Source organism: Callithrix jacchus, chromosome 2 (genome assembly GCF_049354715.1).
Source record: "Callithrix jacchus isolate 240 chromosome 2, calJac240_pri, whole genome shotgun sequence".
In the NCBI taxonomy this organism is placed as follows: domain Eukaryota; kingdom Metazoa; phylum Chordata; class Mammalia; order Primates; family Cebidae; genus Callithrix; species Callithrix jacchus.
Genome location: NC_133503.1, coordinates 173294282 through 173313489, shown reverse-complemented (window position 1 = coordinate 173313489; position 19208 = coordinate 173294282). Strand labels below are relative to the sequence as shown.

At 44.8% G+C, this 19208-nt stretch overlaps 1 protein-coding gene across 21 annotated transcripts in view; it reads left to right on the top strand.

The window, feature by feature from the left end:
- The window catches only part of PDZD2 (PDZ domain containing 2), a 471153-nt gene that overhangs the window by 319890 nt on the left and 132055 nt on the right, over positions 1 to 19208 (top strand). Inside the window, exon 2 of one of the 21 annotated variants that reach the window (XM_035291727.3) lies at positions 17463 to 17576. The exons of the other annotated variants lie outside the window; for them this stretch is intronic. Within the exon in view, the coding sequence (XP_035147618.3) occupies positions 17521 to 17576 (56 nt within the window). The 5' untranslated portion in view covers positions 17463 to 17520. The remainder of the gene's footprint in view (positions 1 to 17462; positions 17577 to 19208) is intronic. 21 annotated transcript variants of the gene reach the window in all.

Here is a 19208-nt window from a genome sequence, read left to right as displayed (position 1 = left end):
TTTCCTCACTTACAGTGATTCATATTTAGAAAATGTGTCTCTATGTCTGAATGTGATTGTGTAAAGTTTTCTTATGGTTCGAATATGTTGCCTCGTTGTTGTTGTTGATAACCTGCATTTTTCTACCATTCCTCATTACTGCTCAGTGCAGACAGTGAAAGATTTAATTATATTATGAAATGCATTGTGACGGTTGGCTTTGGAAGGGTCAGAGACACAAGGTTACAAAAGCACCATGAACCCGCTTCAAGGTGTGCACAGTCTTGTCTGACATTGTGTTCACATAAAAACCACTAGGGAACAATTTGACAGTTCTCTCACGTGCCAAATTGAGTGTAATCATATGCCGGCCGGAGCTGGGCACTTGACCCCCAAGCCCTGTGCCCTGTGGAACTTCTAGAGAGGATCTGTCTCTAGGAGCTGGGAAGAAGTGGATCAAGGAGCCGAGAGTGGGATACAGATGTTTCTGAAAACCTTCCCTGTCCTCTTTGTTTTTTGAAACGGACTTCTTTCTAGTTGAGCGTACACCCTGACATTGGGGTGATTCACATGCGACCCTCTAGAATGCTAGATTAGAAGGCTGGCAAGAAAAGAAGGATGGTGGTTGGCATCCATCTTTTCTTTTTTTTTTTTTTTTTCCTGAGATGGAATCTCACTCTGTTGCCTAGACTGGAGTGCAGTGGTGTGATCTTGTCTCACTGCATCCTCCACCTCTTGGGTTATAGCAATTATCCTGCCTCAGCCTCCTGCGTAGCTGGGATTATAGGCATGTGCTACCATACCTGGCTAATTTTTGTATTTTTAGTAGAGATGGGGTTTTACCATGTTAGCTAGGCTGGTCTCGAACTCCTGACCTCAGGTGATCTAACTGCTTCAGCCTCCCAGAGTGCTGGGATTACAGGTGCCAGCCATTGCGCCGGCCCTTTGTGTTGTTTCTCTAGTCTCTTATTTATCTTTCTCTGATCTTTATGATTTTCTTCCTTCTGCTAACTTTGGGCTTTGTTCTTTTTTTCTTCCCCCTTAGTTCTCTCAGATCAAATTTAGGTTGTGTCTGGGTGCCATGGTTCACACCTGTAATACCAGTATTTTGGGAGGCTGAGGCGGGTGGATCATGAGGTCAGGAGTTCGAGACCAGCCTGGCCAACATAGTGAAACGCCTGGCCAACATAGTGAAACCCCATCTCTACTAAAAATACAAAAATTAGCCAGGTGTGGTGGCAGGTGCTTGTAATCCCAACTACTCAGGAGGCTGAGGCAGGAGAATCGCTTGAACTTGGGAAGCCAAGGTTGCAGTGAGCCGAGACCATGCCATTGCACTGCAGCCTGGATGACAGAGTGAGTCTCTCTCTCTCTCTCTCTCTCTCTCTCTCTCTCTCTCTCTCTCACACACACACACACACACACACACACACACACGGGGTTTATTTGCAATCTTTCTTTTTTCTTAATGTAGGCATATTGCTGTGAATTTCCTCTTAGAATTGCTTTTACTGTGTCCCTTAAGTTTGGGTATGTTGTGTTTCCATTTTCATTTTTCTCAAGATACTTCTTAAATTTCCCTTTGATTCTTTGACCCATTGATTGTTCAGGAATGTAGTACCGAATTTCCATGTACTTGTGAGTTTTTCCATTTTCCTCCTATTTGTAGTTTTATACCATTGTGGTTGGAAAACATACTTGATGTGACTTCAGTCTTCATAAATTTGTTAAGAATTCATTTGTAGTCCATCGTATCTATCCTGGAGAATGTCCCATGTGCACGTATTCTGAAAAAAATGTATTCTGCTGCTGTTGGATAGAATGTTCTAGATAGATGTCTGCTAGGTCCATTCGCTCCATAGTGCTGTTCAAGCAAGTCCAGCGTTGCCTTTGATTTATCCATTGTTGAAAGTGGGGTATTGAAATCTCCTACTATATTGCTGCTTATTTTCTTTCTTCCGTTCCATTAATATTTGCTTTATATGTTTAGGTGCACCAATGTTGGGTGAAAAACAATAGAAGTAAAACAACAGAAAACAGAAGGCGGGGCGCAGTGGCTCATACCTGTAATCCCTGCACTTTGGGAGGCCGAGGCAGGTGGATCACAAGGTCAGGAGTTCAAGACCAGCTGGCCAACATGGTGAAACACTGTCTCTACTAAAAATAGAAAATTAGCTGGGTGCAGTGGCAGGTGCCTGTAAACCCCAGCTACTTGGGAGGCTGAGGCAGGAGAATTCCTTAAACCCTCAAGGTGGAGGTTGCGGTGAGCTAAAATCATGGCACTGCACTCTAGCCTGGGCAACGGAGCAAGACTCCGTCTCAAAAAAAAAAAAAAAAATCAATGAAACTAAGAGTTGGGTTTTTTGAAAAGAAAAAGTTTATTAAGAGGAGACTCAAACTTATGAAGAAAGAAGAGATATCACACCAGATATCACAGAAATGCAAAGAATAATACACTATTGAAACAATTGTAATCCAAGAAATTGGAAGTAAAATCGGTGTGTAGAAGAGACATCTACACTCTCTGATTCACTGCAGCAGCATTTACAATAGCCAAGATATGAAATCGACCTACGTGTCCATCAATGGAAGACTGGATAAACAAAATTCAATATATATGCACAATGGAATAAAATCTATTCAGCCTTTTAGAAGAAGGAAATCCTGCCATTTGTAACATAGATGAACCTAGATGACATTATATTAAGTGAAATAAGCCAGGCATAGAAGGGCAAATACCACACAATCACATTTAGATACGGAATCTAAAAAGCTGAACTCACAGAAGCAGAGTAGAGTGGAGGCTGCCAGGGCTTGGGTGGGGAGTTGGAGCGGTGTGGGGAGATGTTGGTTGAGAGTGCAAAGTTTCAGTTATAATGATGAAGTTCTAAAGATTGATAGTACAGCATGATGACTATGGCTAAATTAAAATAGGTCTGAAATGTTCTCTCTATTGAAAAATTAGAAGTATGTGAGGTGATAAATGTGTTCATTAGCTTGATTTAATCATTTCACAGTGTTTACATGTATCAAAACATCACATTGGTCCAGGCACAGTGGCTCATGCCTGTAATTCCAGCACTTTGGGAGGCTGAGGTGGGTGGATCATGAGGTCAAGGGTTTGAGACCAGCCTGACCAACATGGTGAAACCCCATCTCTACTAAAAATACAAAATAGCTGGGCATAATGGCATGTGCCTATAATCCCAGCTACTCAGGAGGCTGAAGCAGGAGAATTGCTTGAACCTGGGAGGCAGAGATTACAGTGAGCCGAGATCACCCCATTGTACTCCAGCTTGGGTGACAAAGTGAGACTTGTCTCAAAAAAAAATTATGTTGTATACTGTAATTGTATACAATATTTGTTTGTCAGTTATCCCTTTGCCAGGCTCAGGGGCTCTTACCTGTAATCCTAGCACTTTGGTAGGCCAATGCAGGAGGATTGCTTGAGGCCAAGAATTCAAGACCAAGAACTTCTGAAAGAAGCATTATACATAGAAAGGAACAACCAGTATGAGCCTTTCTAAAAATATACCAAAAAGTAAAGAGCATCAACATAAAGAAGAATTTACATCAACGAATGGCTAAAATAGCCAGTTAACATCAAATGGCAGTAATCCTAAATTTAAATTGACTAAATCCCCCATCAAAAGATACAGCCAAAACCTAACGGTATATCCAAAGATACACAAAGACTCAAAACAAAGGGTTGGAGAAAAATTTACCAACCAAATGGAGAGCAAAAATAAATAAATAAACAAAAAGCAGGAGTTGCAATTCTCACATTTGATAAAATAGATTTCAAAGCAACAAAGATACAGTGGTAAAAGGATCAATGCAACAATAAGAGATCTTAATACCCAGATACATAAGACCCATAACGAGATTTAGACTCAACGAGACAGAAAATTAATAAGGATATCCAGGACTTCAACTCAGATCCGGAACAAGTAAACTCAATAAATATTTATAGAGTTCTCCATTTTAAATACACAAAATATTGATTGGCAATTATTAATACCCATTTTTAGAATGAAGCAATATTCCTGTTCTCTCTCCCTCTTTTTCTTCCTCTTTCTTCCTCTCCTTCTCTCCTTTTTTTGCTTTTCAACATCCTAGTTCCTCACCTCTACTCAATACAAAAAAAAAAATTTTTTTTTTCTTCCTCCAATTGTTAAAACCTTTCAAGATCCCAAAAAATAACAGAAGGTGCAGAAGAAACTTTATTGACTGCATTTCTTTGAATATCTTCAAGTTACCAGTCTATCTTTTTTAGATGTCTTTCTTAAAAAATAAATAAATTAAATAAATAAATAAATAAATAAATAAATAAAAGAATTCAAGACCAACCTGGCCAACATCACGAGATCTCATATCTATTTAAAAAATAAAATAATTTTTATTAAAAATTAAATTTTATAAATCAGTTATCCCTTAATAAAGCAGGGAAGAGAAATAACCATACACCAAAAAAGAAAAATAAATACACAATTTGCTTAAGGTCACTCCACTGGTAAGGGACAGTACATGGCTTCAGACCCAGGTTTACCAAACTTCCAAACCTGCCTTCTGTCCGATACACTGCTGGGTCTCACCCAGCCCACTCCCTAGTGAATCTCATGCCCTTCTTGTGACTCGGAGAAATCTGGGAAGATCTTTCTGAGCAGAGGCCAGCAACTTCCTCAAATAGCAACTTCACCATCTCTTGTCCCTCCCCACAAGGGGAGGAAGGAGCCATGTTCCAGAGGTCTGGATCTGCTCAGTGAAGCTGCTTCATCTCCATCCCTGAGTGTTGGCACTTAAACACTGGTGATGACCACATCTTCCTTATGTATTGCACAAGCTTATAGTGGTCAGACGATGATGGTGACACTAATCCCAATAGTGACTTTCATAAGAGATAAATACAAAAGGCCAGGCACAGTGGCTCAGGCCTATAATCCCAGCTGTTTGGAAGGCCAAGGCAGGCAGATCACTTGAGGTCAGGAGTTTGAGATCAACCTGGCCAACATGATGAAACCCCATCTCTACTCAAAGTACAAAAAAAGAAAAGCCATGGTGGCAGGTACCTATAATCCCAGCTACTTGGGAGGCTGAGGCATGAGAATCACTTGAACCCAGGAAGCGGAGGTTGCAGTGAACCGAGATCATGCCACCGCTCTCCAGCCTGGGCAACAGAGCAAGACTCTCTCAAAAGAAAAAAAAAAATCAGACATAACAAAGTAGTGCAGTATTAACAGCAATCAGGGCACAAAGCGAGTGTGTAACTCCTGCAGTTCCAATTGATCTTTTGTCCCTCACGGATACACCTTGTCTAGCACTACTCTTGACCTTTCTCCCACTTTCCCCTGCATATAGGACCATGAGTAGCAAATCCAAACCTCACTGTATAAGGATGGGAAGTTAGCCCTGTTAGATGAGGGCACCCTTTAGAAATGTGGGCATGTCTCAAGGAAGATATGAATGCGGAGGCCTTGCTTCACAAGACCTTTTACGTGATGTCTGGCGGTGCAGCTGCCTGAAGTACTTGATTCTGTTACCTACCACGTCTGTCCCTGCGAGACTAACAAGATGTCTAGAAGTATGGGGAAGGGAGTGGGAAGAAGTTGCTACCAAGTTAAAACATGCGCTCTGCTAACTTGGCAGGTATGGGTAAAGGAAAGGACAAAGAGGAAACTGATTTCCTCCCAAAGCTTAGGTTCCTTTAGCAGCCTGCATGAAGCATGGGTAGATGACTTTGAAATCTCCACTGGGTTTGCCTTTTATTTTTGTTTATTGTTTTAGAGATGGCGTCTTTCCTTGTCACCCAGGCTAAAGTGCAGTGGCACGATCATACCTCACTGTAGCCTCGCGCTCCTGTAACCTCTTGATTTCCTGTACCCATAGGAGATCACTGGTTAAGACAGAAGGTATAAGGGACATTGATGAGTCAAATGAACGAGGAGCGTTAACAGTTCCGACTTTCCATGTTCTCCTCAAGATGATCTTCAGCAGCTTGTAACACCTGGGCTCCGGGATTTCTTCTACCTCAGCCTCCTGAGTAGCTGGAATTACAGGCGCCCACCACCGTGCCTGGCTAATTTTTTTGTATTTATTAGTAGAAGAGAGGTTTCACCATCTAGGCCAGGCTGGGCTTGAACTCCTGACCTTATAATCCACCCGCGTCAGCCTCTCAAAGTGCTGGGATTACAGGTGTGAGCCACCACACCGGCTCAATCAAAATGTTTATACAGCAGTAATCTCTTTTTCTGTCCAATGTAACTGCTGTTTATTGAGGTCAAGGCTATTTCCGCTTGCAATATACAGGTTGAGGTGATGTGATTACAAGTCACAACTGGAAATCTCTTTCCTCTTGTCACCCAGATGGCAAACATCATAATTTTAAAAACTCAGAAATTTTATACCATTTAAATGCAAAACTTACAAATATCCAAGAATTAAAGCAGCAGAGATTCCTTATTATTCATGTCATAACACAGACAATTTTTCTCTGATTTTTAAAAATGTACACATTTAATATATTTAAGTGATAGATATTTACATTTTAGTCAGTGACTCAACTTTGGTCTTACGGATTAATCTGAGGTAAATGAAACAGCAGGCTTCATTTGTGAAATAGGGGAAATTATCTTTTTTTTTTTTTTTTTTTTTTTGAGACGGTGTCTCACTCTGTTGCCCAGGCTGGAGTGCAGTGGCCCGATCTCAGCTCACTGCAACCTCTGCCTCCTGGGTTTAAGCGATTCTCCTTCCTCAGCCCCTTGAGTAGTTGGGATTACAGGCACGTGCCACCATGCCTGGCTAATTTTTGTATTTTTAGCAGAGATGGGGTTTCACCATGTTGGCCAGGCTGGTCTCGAACTCCTGACCTCAAATCATCCACCTGCCTAGGCCTCCCAAAGTGCTGGGATTACAGGCATGAGCCATCGTGCCTGGCTTATCTTGCTATTTTAAAGGACTGCATTGAATTTTATTTATTATTAGTTTTAAAGTACTGCTTCCCCCCACCAATAGGATCTTGCCCTGTCACCCCGGCTGGAGTGCAGTGGTGTGATCACAGCACTGCAGCCTTGATCTTCTAGGCTCAAGTGATTCTCCCACCTCAGCCTTCCAAGTAGCTTGCACTACAGGTAGATGCCATGGCACCCAGCTAATTTTTTAAAATAATATCTTTTGTAGAGATGGCAGTCTCATTTTGTAGCCCATGCTGTTCTCAAACTCCTGACCTCAAGCGATCCTCCTCCCTTAGCCTCCCAAAATACTGGGATAGGTGTGAGCCACCCTGCCTTTAAAACACTTCAATAGAATATCTTAAAAATGTATTTACTTAAAATGACTTTGTTACATAATCATGCAAAAATGTTATTTTTAATAGGTCTTAGAGGTTGTACAAGACTGTTTCTTACTGTAAAAGTTTGTTTTTGAGACATTCTCACTCTGTCTTCCAGGCTGGAGTGCAGTGGCATGATCTCGGCTCACTGCAACCTCTGCCTCTTGGGTTCAAGCAGTTCTCCTGCCTCAACCTCCCAAGTAGCTTGGACTACAGGTGTGCGCCACCACTCCCTGATAATTTTTGTATTTTTAGTAGAGACAGGGTTTTACCATGTTGGCCAGGTTGGTCTCAAACTCCCAATCTCAGATGATCTGCCCACCTCGGCCTCCCAAAGTGCTGGGATCACAGGTGTGAGGCACCGCAGCCAGCCTGCTGTGAAAGTTTCAGAGTCACCAAAGCTTGGAAAATCCAAATGGAGGGAGAAGGGTGTGTTCCTTTCCTAGGACGGCCATAGCAAACCACCACAAACTGATGGCTTAAAGCCACAGAAACTCTTTTCTCACAGTTCCAGAGACTTGAAGTCTGAAATCAAGTGGTCGTCAAGGTTGGTTCCTTCTGGAGGCTTGGAGGGAGAAAGCCACTTCGCCATGCCTCTCTCAGTGTCTAGTGGTTGGAGGCAATCGTGGCGTTTCTCAGCTTGTAGACATGTCCCCTCAATCTTTACCTCCATCTTCACTCACCTTTTCCTGTGTCTCTGCGTGTCCTTTTCTATCTCTTATCAAGACACACACATTGGATTTAGGGGCTGCCCAAATCCAGGATGATCTCATCTTGATCCTTAACTAATTATATCTGCAAAGATTCTGTTTCCAAATAAGGTTACATTCTGAGATTCCAGGTGGACATGATTTCTACTGCTTACTTTCCAGTTGGAGGCAGAGTTGGAATTCACAGTCCTAGCCCACCATCCTCTCTCTTCCACCTAGAGCTTGTGCCTCCACCTCCTTGCAGTTTAGCTAATTCCTACTGGGTCACGAACCATTTCCTAAGGAGAACCTTCCTATCCACAGCTACCCCCAGGGCAAGCCAGTCCCCCTTTTATAAGCTGCTGAAGGAACCCGTGCTTCTGTTGAAGCATTCTTTATATAATTACTGTTGTTTTAAAATTTATGTATTTTGTACATTTTACTTTAATATTTTATGCTATAATATTTTATATAGAGTATAATTTAGTTAACAAATTTGTAGAATTCTTTTTTTGTTGTTTTGAGATGAAGTTTTGCTCTCGTTGCCCAGGCTGGAGTGCAGTGGCACAATCTCGGCTCACTGCAACCTCCACCTCCCAGGTTCAAGCAATTCTCCTGCCTCAGCCTCCCGAGTAGCTGGGATTACAGGCACCTGCCACCATGCCTAGCTAATTTCATCATATTGGCCAGGCTGGTCTCGAATTCCTGACCTCCTGTGATCTACCTGCCTTGGCCTCCCAAAGTGCTGGGATTTAGGCCACCACGACTAGCCTAAAAACAAATTTTCTTTAGATAAGGTATCCATAGTCTTTGATTTGAAACTTCAGCTGTATGAAAGAGCCTTGTATGGGCCCTTTGGGCTTAGCCACACATTTGTGTTTTGAAGATGTTCCCAATAAAATTGGACCTTATAAACTTTGTGCCTGATGATTTAAATAACCCCTTTTTACGGCTCTTTTCTAAGAAATAGTGTTGGCATTTTCCACGGATCTGCCTGTGTCTTCTCTTTCCTTATAGTCATTTCTGACTTAGCAGTCTTTCCTTTAACTCCTCTCTTTTTGCTCAAAGCCAAAGTACCTGGAGGCTGTCCCTTTTGAGAACAGGTGGTGCCAACATGTAAATTCTTTGGGGCAGTTGGACAGGGAGGGAAGATAAATAAATCTCACCTGACGGTCTCAGCAGGCCGGAAGAGCTGGTCTCAGAGGGCTGCAAGGAGTCTCTTAGATGTCTGCAGAGAGTGAGGGTGTCAAGTGTTAACAGCAGGAGCCCCGTGGCTGAGTGTGGCTCTGTCCTTGGCATTGCCGTGTCCTGGGCCTCCCCTGGAGCCCATTTTGAGCCGTACAGCATCTGGTGAATTGTGTGTCTCAAGTCCTGAACCGGGACTGCTGCCACCCGCATAAAGCTCCAATCTGCGTGGAAAAGGTGTGTGGTTTGCACCCCAGCCTGGGGAGCTAGAACGAGTTGGGATGCCCCTGTATCTGTGAAAAGTATTTGTGAGTCTCAAGGGAAAAGGGCCACAGTGGAAACTCTCTTATCAAGGTCTCCCCGCTACCCCACCCAGAGATTTGGGGAACGCCTCTGTTCAAATGCTTTTGTTTCTGTCCCCTTCCAGATTCTTCCAGATCACACTCTTCCTGGTGTGCTGTTCAAGAAATAATTTTTCTTGGTGTTTGTTTTTCCATGCAGTCCCTGGCTGTGGCTTTGTTTTTGGATGCTTTCCGTTTGCTCTAAATAGGAGGGTTCCGAGTCCAGTGTGTGCCGTATGCCAGCTGCTTCCTGCTGAGAACACTTGGCAATGAAGTGACTTCCTGGTACTCTAAAACACGTTTGTAGCTCAGATGCCCATACCTGCTCGTACCTCTGAAGTCAGGCCAGACAAGAGCAGAGCCCCAGCTATTCATGCTGTGGGCATTTTCTCCCAGAGCCGGAGTTTTATGTCTGCAGAGACCTTCTCTTGACATTGAAAAACCGTCACAATGTTGACTGACCAATGGCATTGTAAAATGTTTAAACATTTAGGCCGGGCACAGTGGCTCACGCCTGTAATCCCAGCACTTTGGGAGGCTGAGGAAGGTGGATCACAAGGTCAGCAGTTCAAGGCCAACCTGGCCAACGTGATGAAACCCCATATCTGCTAAAAATACAGAAAAATTAGCTGGGCATGGTGGCAGGCGCCTGTAATCTCAGCTACTCGGGAGGTTGAAGCAGAGACTTGCTTGAACCTGGGAGGCGGAGGTTACAGTGAGGCAAGATTGTGCCACTGCGCTCCTGCCTGGGTGACACAACTAGACTCCATCTCAAAAATGAATAAATAAAATAAATAAACAAGCATTTAATATTACCACAACCAAGCTTTTGAAACACCTGCCTCAGGAAAGGGAAAAACTTGATTTTTTTCTTTTTAAATGAGGCAGATAAACCAAAAGGAAGGGCTTTAGCCCAAATATTTGTGACAAATGGAGGGAAGATCAGAGAGCAGCTGTTCTGACTGGTAGGCTAGAACGGGAGAGGCGAGGGCTGTCCATGCACACACGTGCATCTGATATATTCGTGGAGTAGCCTAGCCTGCATGTTTTACAGAATATTCAGGGGTCAGCTGATCCCGCAGCCTGGCTGGGTTGGGCAGCCTCCCAGGCTCCACCTGGAGCCTTGAGGCAATTCCAGGACCTCTGGGAACATCCTCGGAGTTCAGGTCAGGCCAGAAGGCATTCAGTTGCCCTGGGAGTTGAGGGTCAGACTCTAGCTGATGGACGGGGAAGCGGAACAAGAGTCCACTGTTGGTCTGTGTTTTTTTTCTTTTGAGTTGGAGGTTTGCTCTGTCGCCCAGGCTGGAGTGCAGTGGTGCGATCTCAGCTCACTGCAACCTCAGCCTCATGGGTTCAAGTAATTCTCCAGTTTCATCCTCCTGAGTATCTGGGATTACAGGTACCTGCCACCATGGCCTGCTAATTTTTATATTTTTAGTAGAGATGGGGTTTTAGCATGTTGGCCAGGCTCATTTCAAACTCCCGACAATGTGATCTGCTAGCCTCAGCCTCCTAAAGTGCTGGGATTACAGGTGTGAGCCTCCACACCTGGCGGTCTGTGTTTTGAGAAACATCTGCCTCATCTCTCTCTGGCAGAAGACTGTGGTTTGCAGTTAGCCCCACTCTGTGCTTAATGTCTACACTAGCTCAGTCCCCCAATGCCCAGCACCCAGGTGTGTCCACACACACCCTCATCCTTCTCAGTGTAAAGACTTAGGCCCACCCAGCCCTCACCATACCTCTGCCTCAAGGGGCCAACAGGAGCTCTATCTCTAAGGCACATTTGCTCCGGCTTCCCAGCACTTGAGTTTGAGTCTATTTCTGACTCTCTGCCTGTTCCCGTGAACTTGGTTTTTCCAGAGACTTTTTTTCCAGACATGGCTATGGAACCCCTGACCTCAGGTGATCTGACCTCCTTGGCCTCCCAAAGTGCTGGGATTACAGGCATGAGCCACCACACCCGGCCTTTTTTTAGTAGAGAAGGGGTTTCGCCAGGTTGGCCAGGCTTATTTCGACTCCTGTCCTCAGGGGACCCGTCTGCCTCGGCCTCCCATAGTGTTGAGATTGCAGGCTTGAGCCACCATGCCTGGCCTTTTTTTGTTGTTCTTTTACAGAGTCTCACTCTGTCACCCAGGCTGGAGTGTGGTGGCTCAATTCCAGTTCACTGCAACCTCTGCTTCCCAGGCTCAAACGTTTCTCCTGCCTCAGCCTCCAGAGTAACTGGGACTACAGGCATATGCCACTATGCCCGGGTAGAAGTATTTTTAGTAGAGATGGGGTTTCACAATGTTGGCAAAGCTGGTCTTGAACTCCTGGCCTCAAATCATCTGCCCACCTCGACCTCCCAAAGTGTCGGGATTACAGGTATGAGCCACTGTGCCCAGCCTTTCCATGTATTGATTTATGATGTTATGTCTAATTCCTGTCTCCCTAAAATGTATAAAACCAAAGTATATCCTGACCACCCACACTTTCTCAGGACCTCTTGAGACTGATCCCTGGGCCATGGTCACTCATACTGGCTCAGAATAAATTTCTTTAAATATTTTACAGAGTTTGGTTTCTCCACTAACATGGCTGAGCGTCAGGGTACCCTTGATAGGAGAGGCCAAGGTCAGAGAGGCATGTCCTGTGTGTGTCCTTTAGTTTGGCCTTGGCTGGGAGCCAGGTTACTTAGTCCTCTGATTCTAGGTAATCTGAGCAAGTATTGATTCCATTTGTCTAGGATTCTTGGGAACTCACTCAAGCTTATAACTGAGACATGGAATGAGACAGTTGGCAAATTCCTCCCACACCCTTAGAAACCACCTCACCTGCTCCCTGCCCTGTGGGTTTGCCTGAGGATATCCTGTTTTCCCTAGGCCTTTTTCTTACTGGTATGGGACGTATTTTGGGTGTTAACACTCAAAGTGCAGCTGGGCATGGTGGCTCATGCCTATAATCCCAGCACTTTGGGAGGCCAAGGCAGGTGAATCACCTGAGGTCAGGAGTTTGAGACCAGTCTGGTCAACATCGCGAAACCCCATCTCTACTAAAAAATACAAAAAATCAGTCAGGTGTGGTGGTGCACGCACCTGTAATCCCAACTACTCAGGAGACTGAGGCAGGAGAGTCGCTTGAACCCAGGAGGCAGAGGTTGCAGTGAGCCTGGATCAAGCCATTGCACTCCAGCCTGAGCAACAAGAACAAAACTTCATCTAAAAAAAAAAAAAAACACTTAAAGTGCAATCCGTTATGAAGTTAAAGCGGGGCGAGTCCTCCTGGGGCTGTTTGAAGCTGCAGCCCTTTCTCATCTAAACCTGGTCATGATGAGCAACATTAGGATAGGCCTTTGCCACAGGGAGTCCCAAGGTCATCATAAGGGTATTTTTGGGAATCAGACAGAGGCAGAATTGAATCCCAGCTCTACCCTTCACCAGCTTTCTGACCTTGGACAAGTTAATGTCTTTAAATCTCAGTTTTCTCACCTCTAAAAGACAGATTATCAATTCTCCATTGGCAGTGTTGTTTTAGATTGAAATGAGGTGATGTGTGCATGCAGGTAACACAGCACACAGCGTGTAGTTACTATAATTAACACTGTACCTGCCCCCATATCTTTTTAAAAACCCACATGAGTTTTTGGAACTTTTAAAATAAACATACCATTAAAAGCAAGCTTTGCATTTTCAACATTTGTGTTTGTGCCTCCAACAATTTCGGGTTTCCATGATGCTTCACGTACCGTTATTTTTAAATTAAATCCCAGTAGATCAATTCAAATGCCTCTGCATTTTCCTGTCTGAATATAACTGAGAACCAGGGGTCACAGAGAGATTGAACCCGTCACGGCTCCAGCTGTCAACAGACACATGAAGAGTGCACTGATCAGAATCCAAGACTTAAAAGTTGCTCTGTCAACATCTGGAAAGACATGGCTTATCCGTTTTTCTAGGCCAGGGTTCTGATGGTTTAATTTTCTTGTAATCAAAGTCTTATAAACCCAGAGGAAGAATTCGAAGGATGGTGAAGACAGATGAACCACAGGGAAAATACCCAACAAACTCGGCTTCTAAGGAGTACCCTTTGCTTGGGGAGGATAGTCGCAGAACTTAGCAAGCCAGTCGGTATGAGCCATCATAGATTAGGGGACTTGGCCGGCCCAGCCAGCCTGCCACAGAACCTCTGAAAACAAAGAAAGGAGAAAATCAGATCTTCAGAAGTCCTCTAGGCTGCAGAGAAGAGGTTCAGGAGAACAGCGCCTGGCCTTAGCCAGAATATGTTGATGGGGTTAGTCATTTTTGCAATTTCTTGAATATCTTTTCTCTGCTGACTTCAAAACTGTGAAATAAATTCGGAAAAGCAGCCCACTATTTTGATGGAAGCTGTTTTGACATAAGTGAAACCAGGCTTGGTGTGAGGTGGAGGCGGGCTCTGGCCCAGCCAATGGAGCGACGCCGGGAAGAATTGAGACGATCTGGGGAAATTGTTTCAAGATGGAGCTGGATCCACTTGAAAGGGGAGGGAACTGGAGGGGACAGATGTGCCCTGAGTGTTTGAATTGATGTGTGAGAAGCATAAGTGCCTTCTGAGGTATGTGGGCCCATGGGAATCTCCCATCTTTTAGAGTCGCCTCTGAGGAGGGGAAGGCGAGGCAGCCTTTGAATGCTGCTCTGTGTGGGCTTGAGGGTGACTTACTGGCCGTTTGGGACCTGTTGGATTTGGCTGGTTTGGGGAAAGCCAGGCGGAAGTGGCAAATGTGCCAGCAGCTCTCACGGTGGAGGAACACGGGAGATCGACAGGGGAAGTGTGCAAATCGGCCCTTAGGTCATCTTTGAAACATTTTTTTTTTTTTTTTTTGAGATGGAGTCTCCCTCTGTTGCCCAGGCTAAAGTGCAGTGGTGCAATCTCGGCTTAACCTCTGCCTCCCAGGTTCAAGCGATTCTCCTGCCTCGGCCTCCTGAGTAGCTGGGACTACAGGTGCATGCCACCATGCCCAGCTAATTTTTGTATTTTTAGTAGAGATGGTGTTACCCCATGTTAGCCAGGATGGTCTCGATCTCCTGACCTCATGATCTACCCGTCTCCAAAGTGCCGGGATCACAGACTTGAGCCACCGCGCCAGACCTTTGACACAGTTTTCAGGGTATGGTGGCCCTGAGGTTAGAAGATACATCAGACATAATTTCTGATTCTCGCTCTGCCTTTAGTTATCCCTGGGCGTTGATAGTAGCCTCTTCCAAGGTAAGGCTAAGGGCACTGCTGTGTGTGAGAAGCGCAGGAATTGCCCAGGGCAGTGCACCTGGCAGGGCTGGAAACTCGCGGGGAGGATGCCCTGGATTTTCTGTGTCTCAGCTCTGACCGGTCTTCAGCTTTGAAGCACAAGTCATAGCAAAGCCCCCCTCTGATAGGAAATACATGTTTTTGGCTGGTCCAGGGAGCAGGGCACGGGGAGGTTTGGAAGCTTATTAGCACATGCGCCAGGCCACGAAAGTAGAGAAGAGATTTGGCCACAAATACATAGAGAAAGTAAAAAATAAAATGCAGTTGATGTGATTGCATAGTAACATGAATATATTAGCATATACAATTCTGTAGACTGAATGTTCTTTCCACCCAAAATTCACATATTGACATCTAATCCTCCATATGAAAGTATTTTGGAGGTGAGGCCTTGGGGAAGTGATTAGATCACGAAGGCGGTGCCTTCATGATCTAATCTAATTCATGCACTTACAAAGAGACCCCAGTTTGTGACCAGCCTGGTCAATACGGCAAAACCCTATCTCTACTAAAAATGTGCATATTAGCCAGGCATGGTGGCGTGTGTCTGTAGTCCCAGCTACTTGGGAGGCTGAGGTGGGAGAATGCATTGAACCCAGGAGGCAGAGGTTGCAGTGCTGAGATTGTGCCACTGCATTCCAGCCTGGGCAGCAGAGTGAGACTCTGTCTCACAAAAAAGAGACTCCAGAGAGCTCTTTACTTCATCCACCATGTGAAGACAAAACAAGAAGACTCTATGGACTGGGATGTGGGTCCTCACCAGACATCAGATCTGCTGTGCCTTGATCTTCAGCCTACGGAGCTATGAGAAATAAATGTCTGCTTTTATAAGCCATCCAATCTATGGTAATTTGTTATAGCAGCCTGGACAGACAAAAACTGAAACATACCATATACTATGGCTTTAGCGTGTTTGGAACATTTGTTAATGAGGAATGACTTGGTTGTGTGATGACAAAGTAGAGTTAGTTTGTGACATTGGAATTGTGGGAATAACGTAGGAGGCCAAATGGGAGAGGATGCTTTCTTCACTGAAGTGGGGTCACATGAGCAAGCTTTGGAGGTGGAAAGGGCCACCAGGGGATTCATGGCCTAAAATAGAGGGAATGGTAGATACTCACTGGACCGATGGGAGGGGAAGGGATGTGTGAGATGCTAGCAGGACGGTGAGGTCTCTCTCTTCAGGGTAATGGGGAGCAAAGTGAAAAAGATATCACCAGAAGGACATGTTCATCCAGGCACGATGGCTCATGTCTGTCATCTCGGCGCTTGAGGAGGCCAAGGTGGGCAGATTGCTTGAGTTCAGGAGATCAAGACAAACTTGGGCAATGTGGTGAAACCCTGTCTCTACCAAAAATACAAAAAATTAGCAAGGCATGGTGGTGCACACCTATAGTCCCAGCGACTCAGGAGGCTGAGGTGGGAGGATGGCAGGAGCCTGGGAGGCAGAGGTTGCAGTGAGCCAAGATTGCGCCACTGCATTCCAGGCTGCATGACAGAACAAGGCCCCCTCTTAAAAAAAAAAAAAAAAAAGGACATGTTCTCACAAATTGAGATTTTGTAGGGGATAAATGGCAGTAGGAGATGCAGAAGAGTTAAAGTCTGGTGACTAAGGACCTATTATAAAGGAGTCACTTTTAAATAAGACAGAAGACCGCTTACTGTATAATTTCCTTTATATGAAACATCAAGAAAAGGTAGACCTCTAGAGATAGAACGTGGTGGCTGGGATTGAAATGGGCATTACTCATAAAGTGGACATGAGGGATCTTATTGGGGAGATGAACATGTCCTACACTGATTTATGGTATGGCCACACAACTTGGCAAATTTCCTAAAAATCATTGAATTATACATTGGAAACAGATGAATCATATATGTAAGATATGCCTCAGTAAAGTCATCTTTTAAAGAGTCTTTTTTTTTTTAATAGAAGGGATCTTTCCATGAACCAGCATTTTTTGTGATGCCACTGTGCTGGTACATGAGGGTAAATAGACTAAGGATTTTTACAAAGGGCAATTCTCAAGACAATGACTACTAAGAATTTTAACTTAAGTAGTCATCACTCACTTGTGGATTTGAAGATGAGGTAGCTTTTGATTATTAAACTGGCAAGGATTATAAAGAGTGACAAGAGCTGGGCACAGTGGCTCATGCCTGAAATCCCAGCACTTTGGGAGGCTGAGGTGGGCAGATCACTTGAGGTCAGGAGTTCAAGACCAGCCTGGCCAACATGGTGAAATCTCATCTCTACTAAAAATGCAGAAATTAACCAGGGGTGGACGGGGCAGAGGGGCAGCACCTGTAATCTCAGCTTCTTGGGAGGCTGAGGCAGGAGAATCACTTGAACCTGGGAGGTGGAGGTTGCAGTGAGCTGACATTATGCCACTGCACTCCAGCCTGGACAACAGAGTGAGACTCCTTCCCCCACCCCCTCCCGCAAAAAGAGTGACAATATTCAGGAGCAGATGGGTTCTCTAAGACACCACTGGTGGGATTCTAAATTATCACCCTTTTGCTAAAGGACAGACTTGACAGTACCTAGGAAATAATTTGAATATGCTTATGACCCAGCAAGACCTCTGACCTAGGAAATCCCCCCTAAAAGGATTTATCTTCAGGATACTTTACCATCAACGTGCTGACACTTCTCACACTAAACACTTTTATCTCCAGACCAGTCCGCTGCCCCCAAATCAAGATTCAGACATCCAGCTGCCTGCACAACTACCACATGAGCATCTCAAACTCAGGGTGTCCAGAACTTCTGAACAGATCTGTGCATTCAGAGTAAGTCAGACCCTTCCCCAGAAAGCTGCTCTACAGCCTCAGGCAATGACTGCTCACTCCATCCTTTCAGGTGCTCAGATACCTAGACACTACCTGTCTCAGTCCATTTGTGCTGCTATAACAGAAATGCCACAGATCGGGTCATTCATAAAAACTTATTTCTCACAGTTCTAGAGGCTGGGAAATCTCCAGAACTAGCAAGGTTGGTGTCTAGTAAGAGTGTGGTCTCTGCTTCCAAGATGATGCCTTGTTGCTACATCCTCCAGAGGGGATAAACGCTGTGCCCTCTTACAGTAGGAAGAATGGAAGAGCAGAAGAGGCCTTGCTAGTTCCTCCAGCCTTTTCATCAGGAAGCTAACCCCATTCCTGAGGCCTCTGGCCCCATGATATAATTACATCTTAAATGTCTCACCTCTTAATGCTATCACATTGGGGTTTAAGTTCCAACACTGGGATTTTGGAGGGACACATACATTTGAACCATCGTACCGTCTTGACTTCTCACATCCCATATCCAATCAAAACACAATAGCTGTTGTATCTGCCTGTATAATTAATCATGATTCTGGCCATTTCTTACCATTTCCACCTTTTCTCTTACTGGAATTCCTGTGGATGTTATTCTCTCTGGTCTCTCTGCTTCTAACCTCCCAACCACAGTCTGTTCTCAACACAGAAACAAATGGGTCATATTAAAACAGAATACATTTCACATTCAAAACTCAGTAGCACCCCAATTTGCCCAAAAGTGTTTAACAAGAGCCTACTACAAGTCCTTGCGTAAACGGGTCTCTGTTACCTCTCCGACCTTATCTCCTGTTGCTCCTCACTCGCTCCTTTCCAGCCACAAAGGCCTCCTCACTGTTCCTCCGACACAGCAGGTATGTTTCCAGTTTACCACTTTTGCACTGGCTGTTCCCTCTGTCTGGAACACTCCTCTCCCAGGTAGTTGCATGGCCAATTCTTTGTCTTCTTCAAGTCTTTGTTCAGTGTATTCTTCCCAGTGGGGCTACTCTAACTGCAGAATTTAAAATTTCAACCTGACTTTCAACCCTTGGCATGCTGGAGCCCTTTAGGCTGTTCAATGTTTTGTTTAGGGTTTCACTCTCATCGCCCAGGCTGGAGTGCAGTTGTGCGATCTTGGTTCACTGCAGCCTCTGCCTCCCAGGTAGCTAGGACCGCAGGTGCACACTACCGCACCTGCCTAATTTTTGTATTTTTTGTAGATATGGGGTCTCACTATGTTGCCCAGGCTGATCTGGGACTCATGAGCTCAAGTGATCCACTCACCTTGGTCTCCCAAAGTGCTGGGATTACAGATGTGAGCCACTGTGCTCGGCCTTTTCAGTGTTTTCTATTTCTTATAGCACATCTCACTTTTTTTTTTTTATGAGATGGAGTCTCACTCTGTCGTCAGGCTGGAGTGCAGTGGTGTCATCTCGACTCACTGCAAACTCTGTCTCCTGGTTCAAGCAATTCTGCTGCCTCAGCCTCCTAAGCAACTGGGACTACAGGCACCTGCCACTGTACCTGCTTCATTTTTGTATTTTTAGTAGAGACAGGGTTTCACCATGTTGGCCAGGCTGGTTTTGAACTCCTGAGCTTGTGATCTACCTGCCTTGGCCTCCCAAA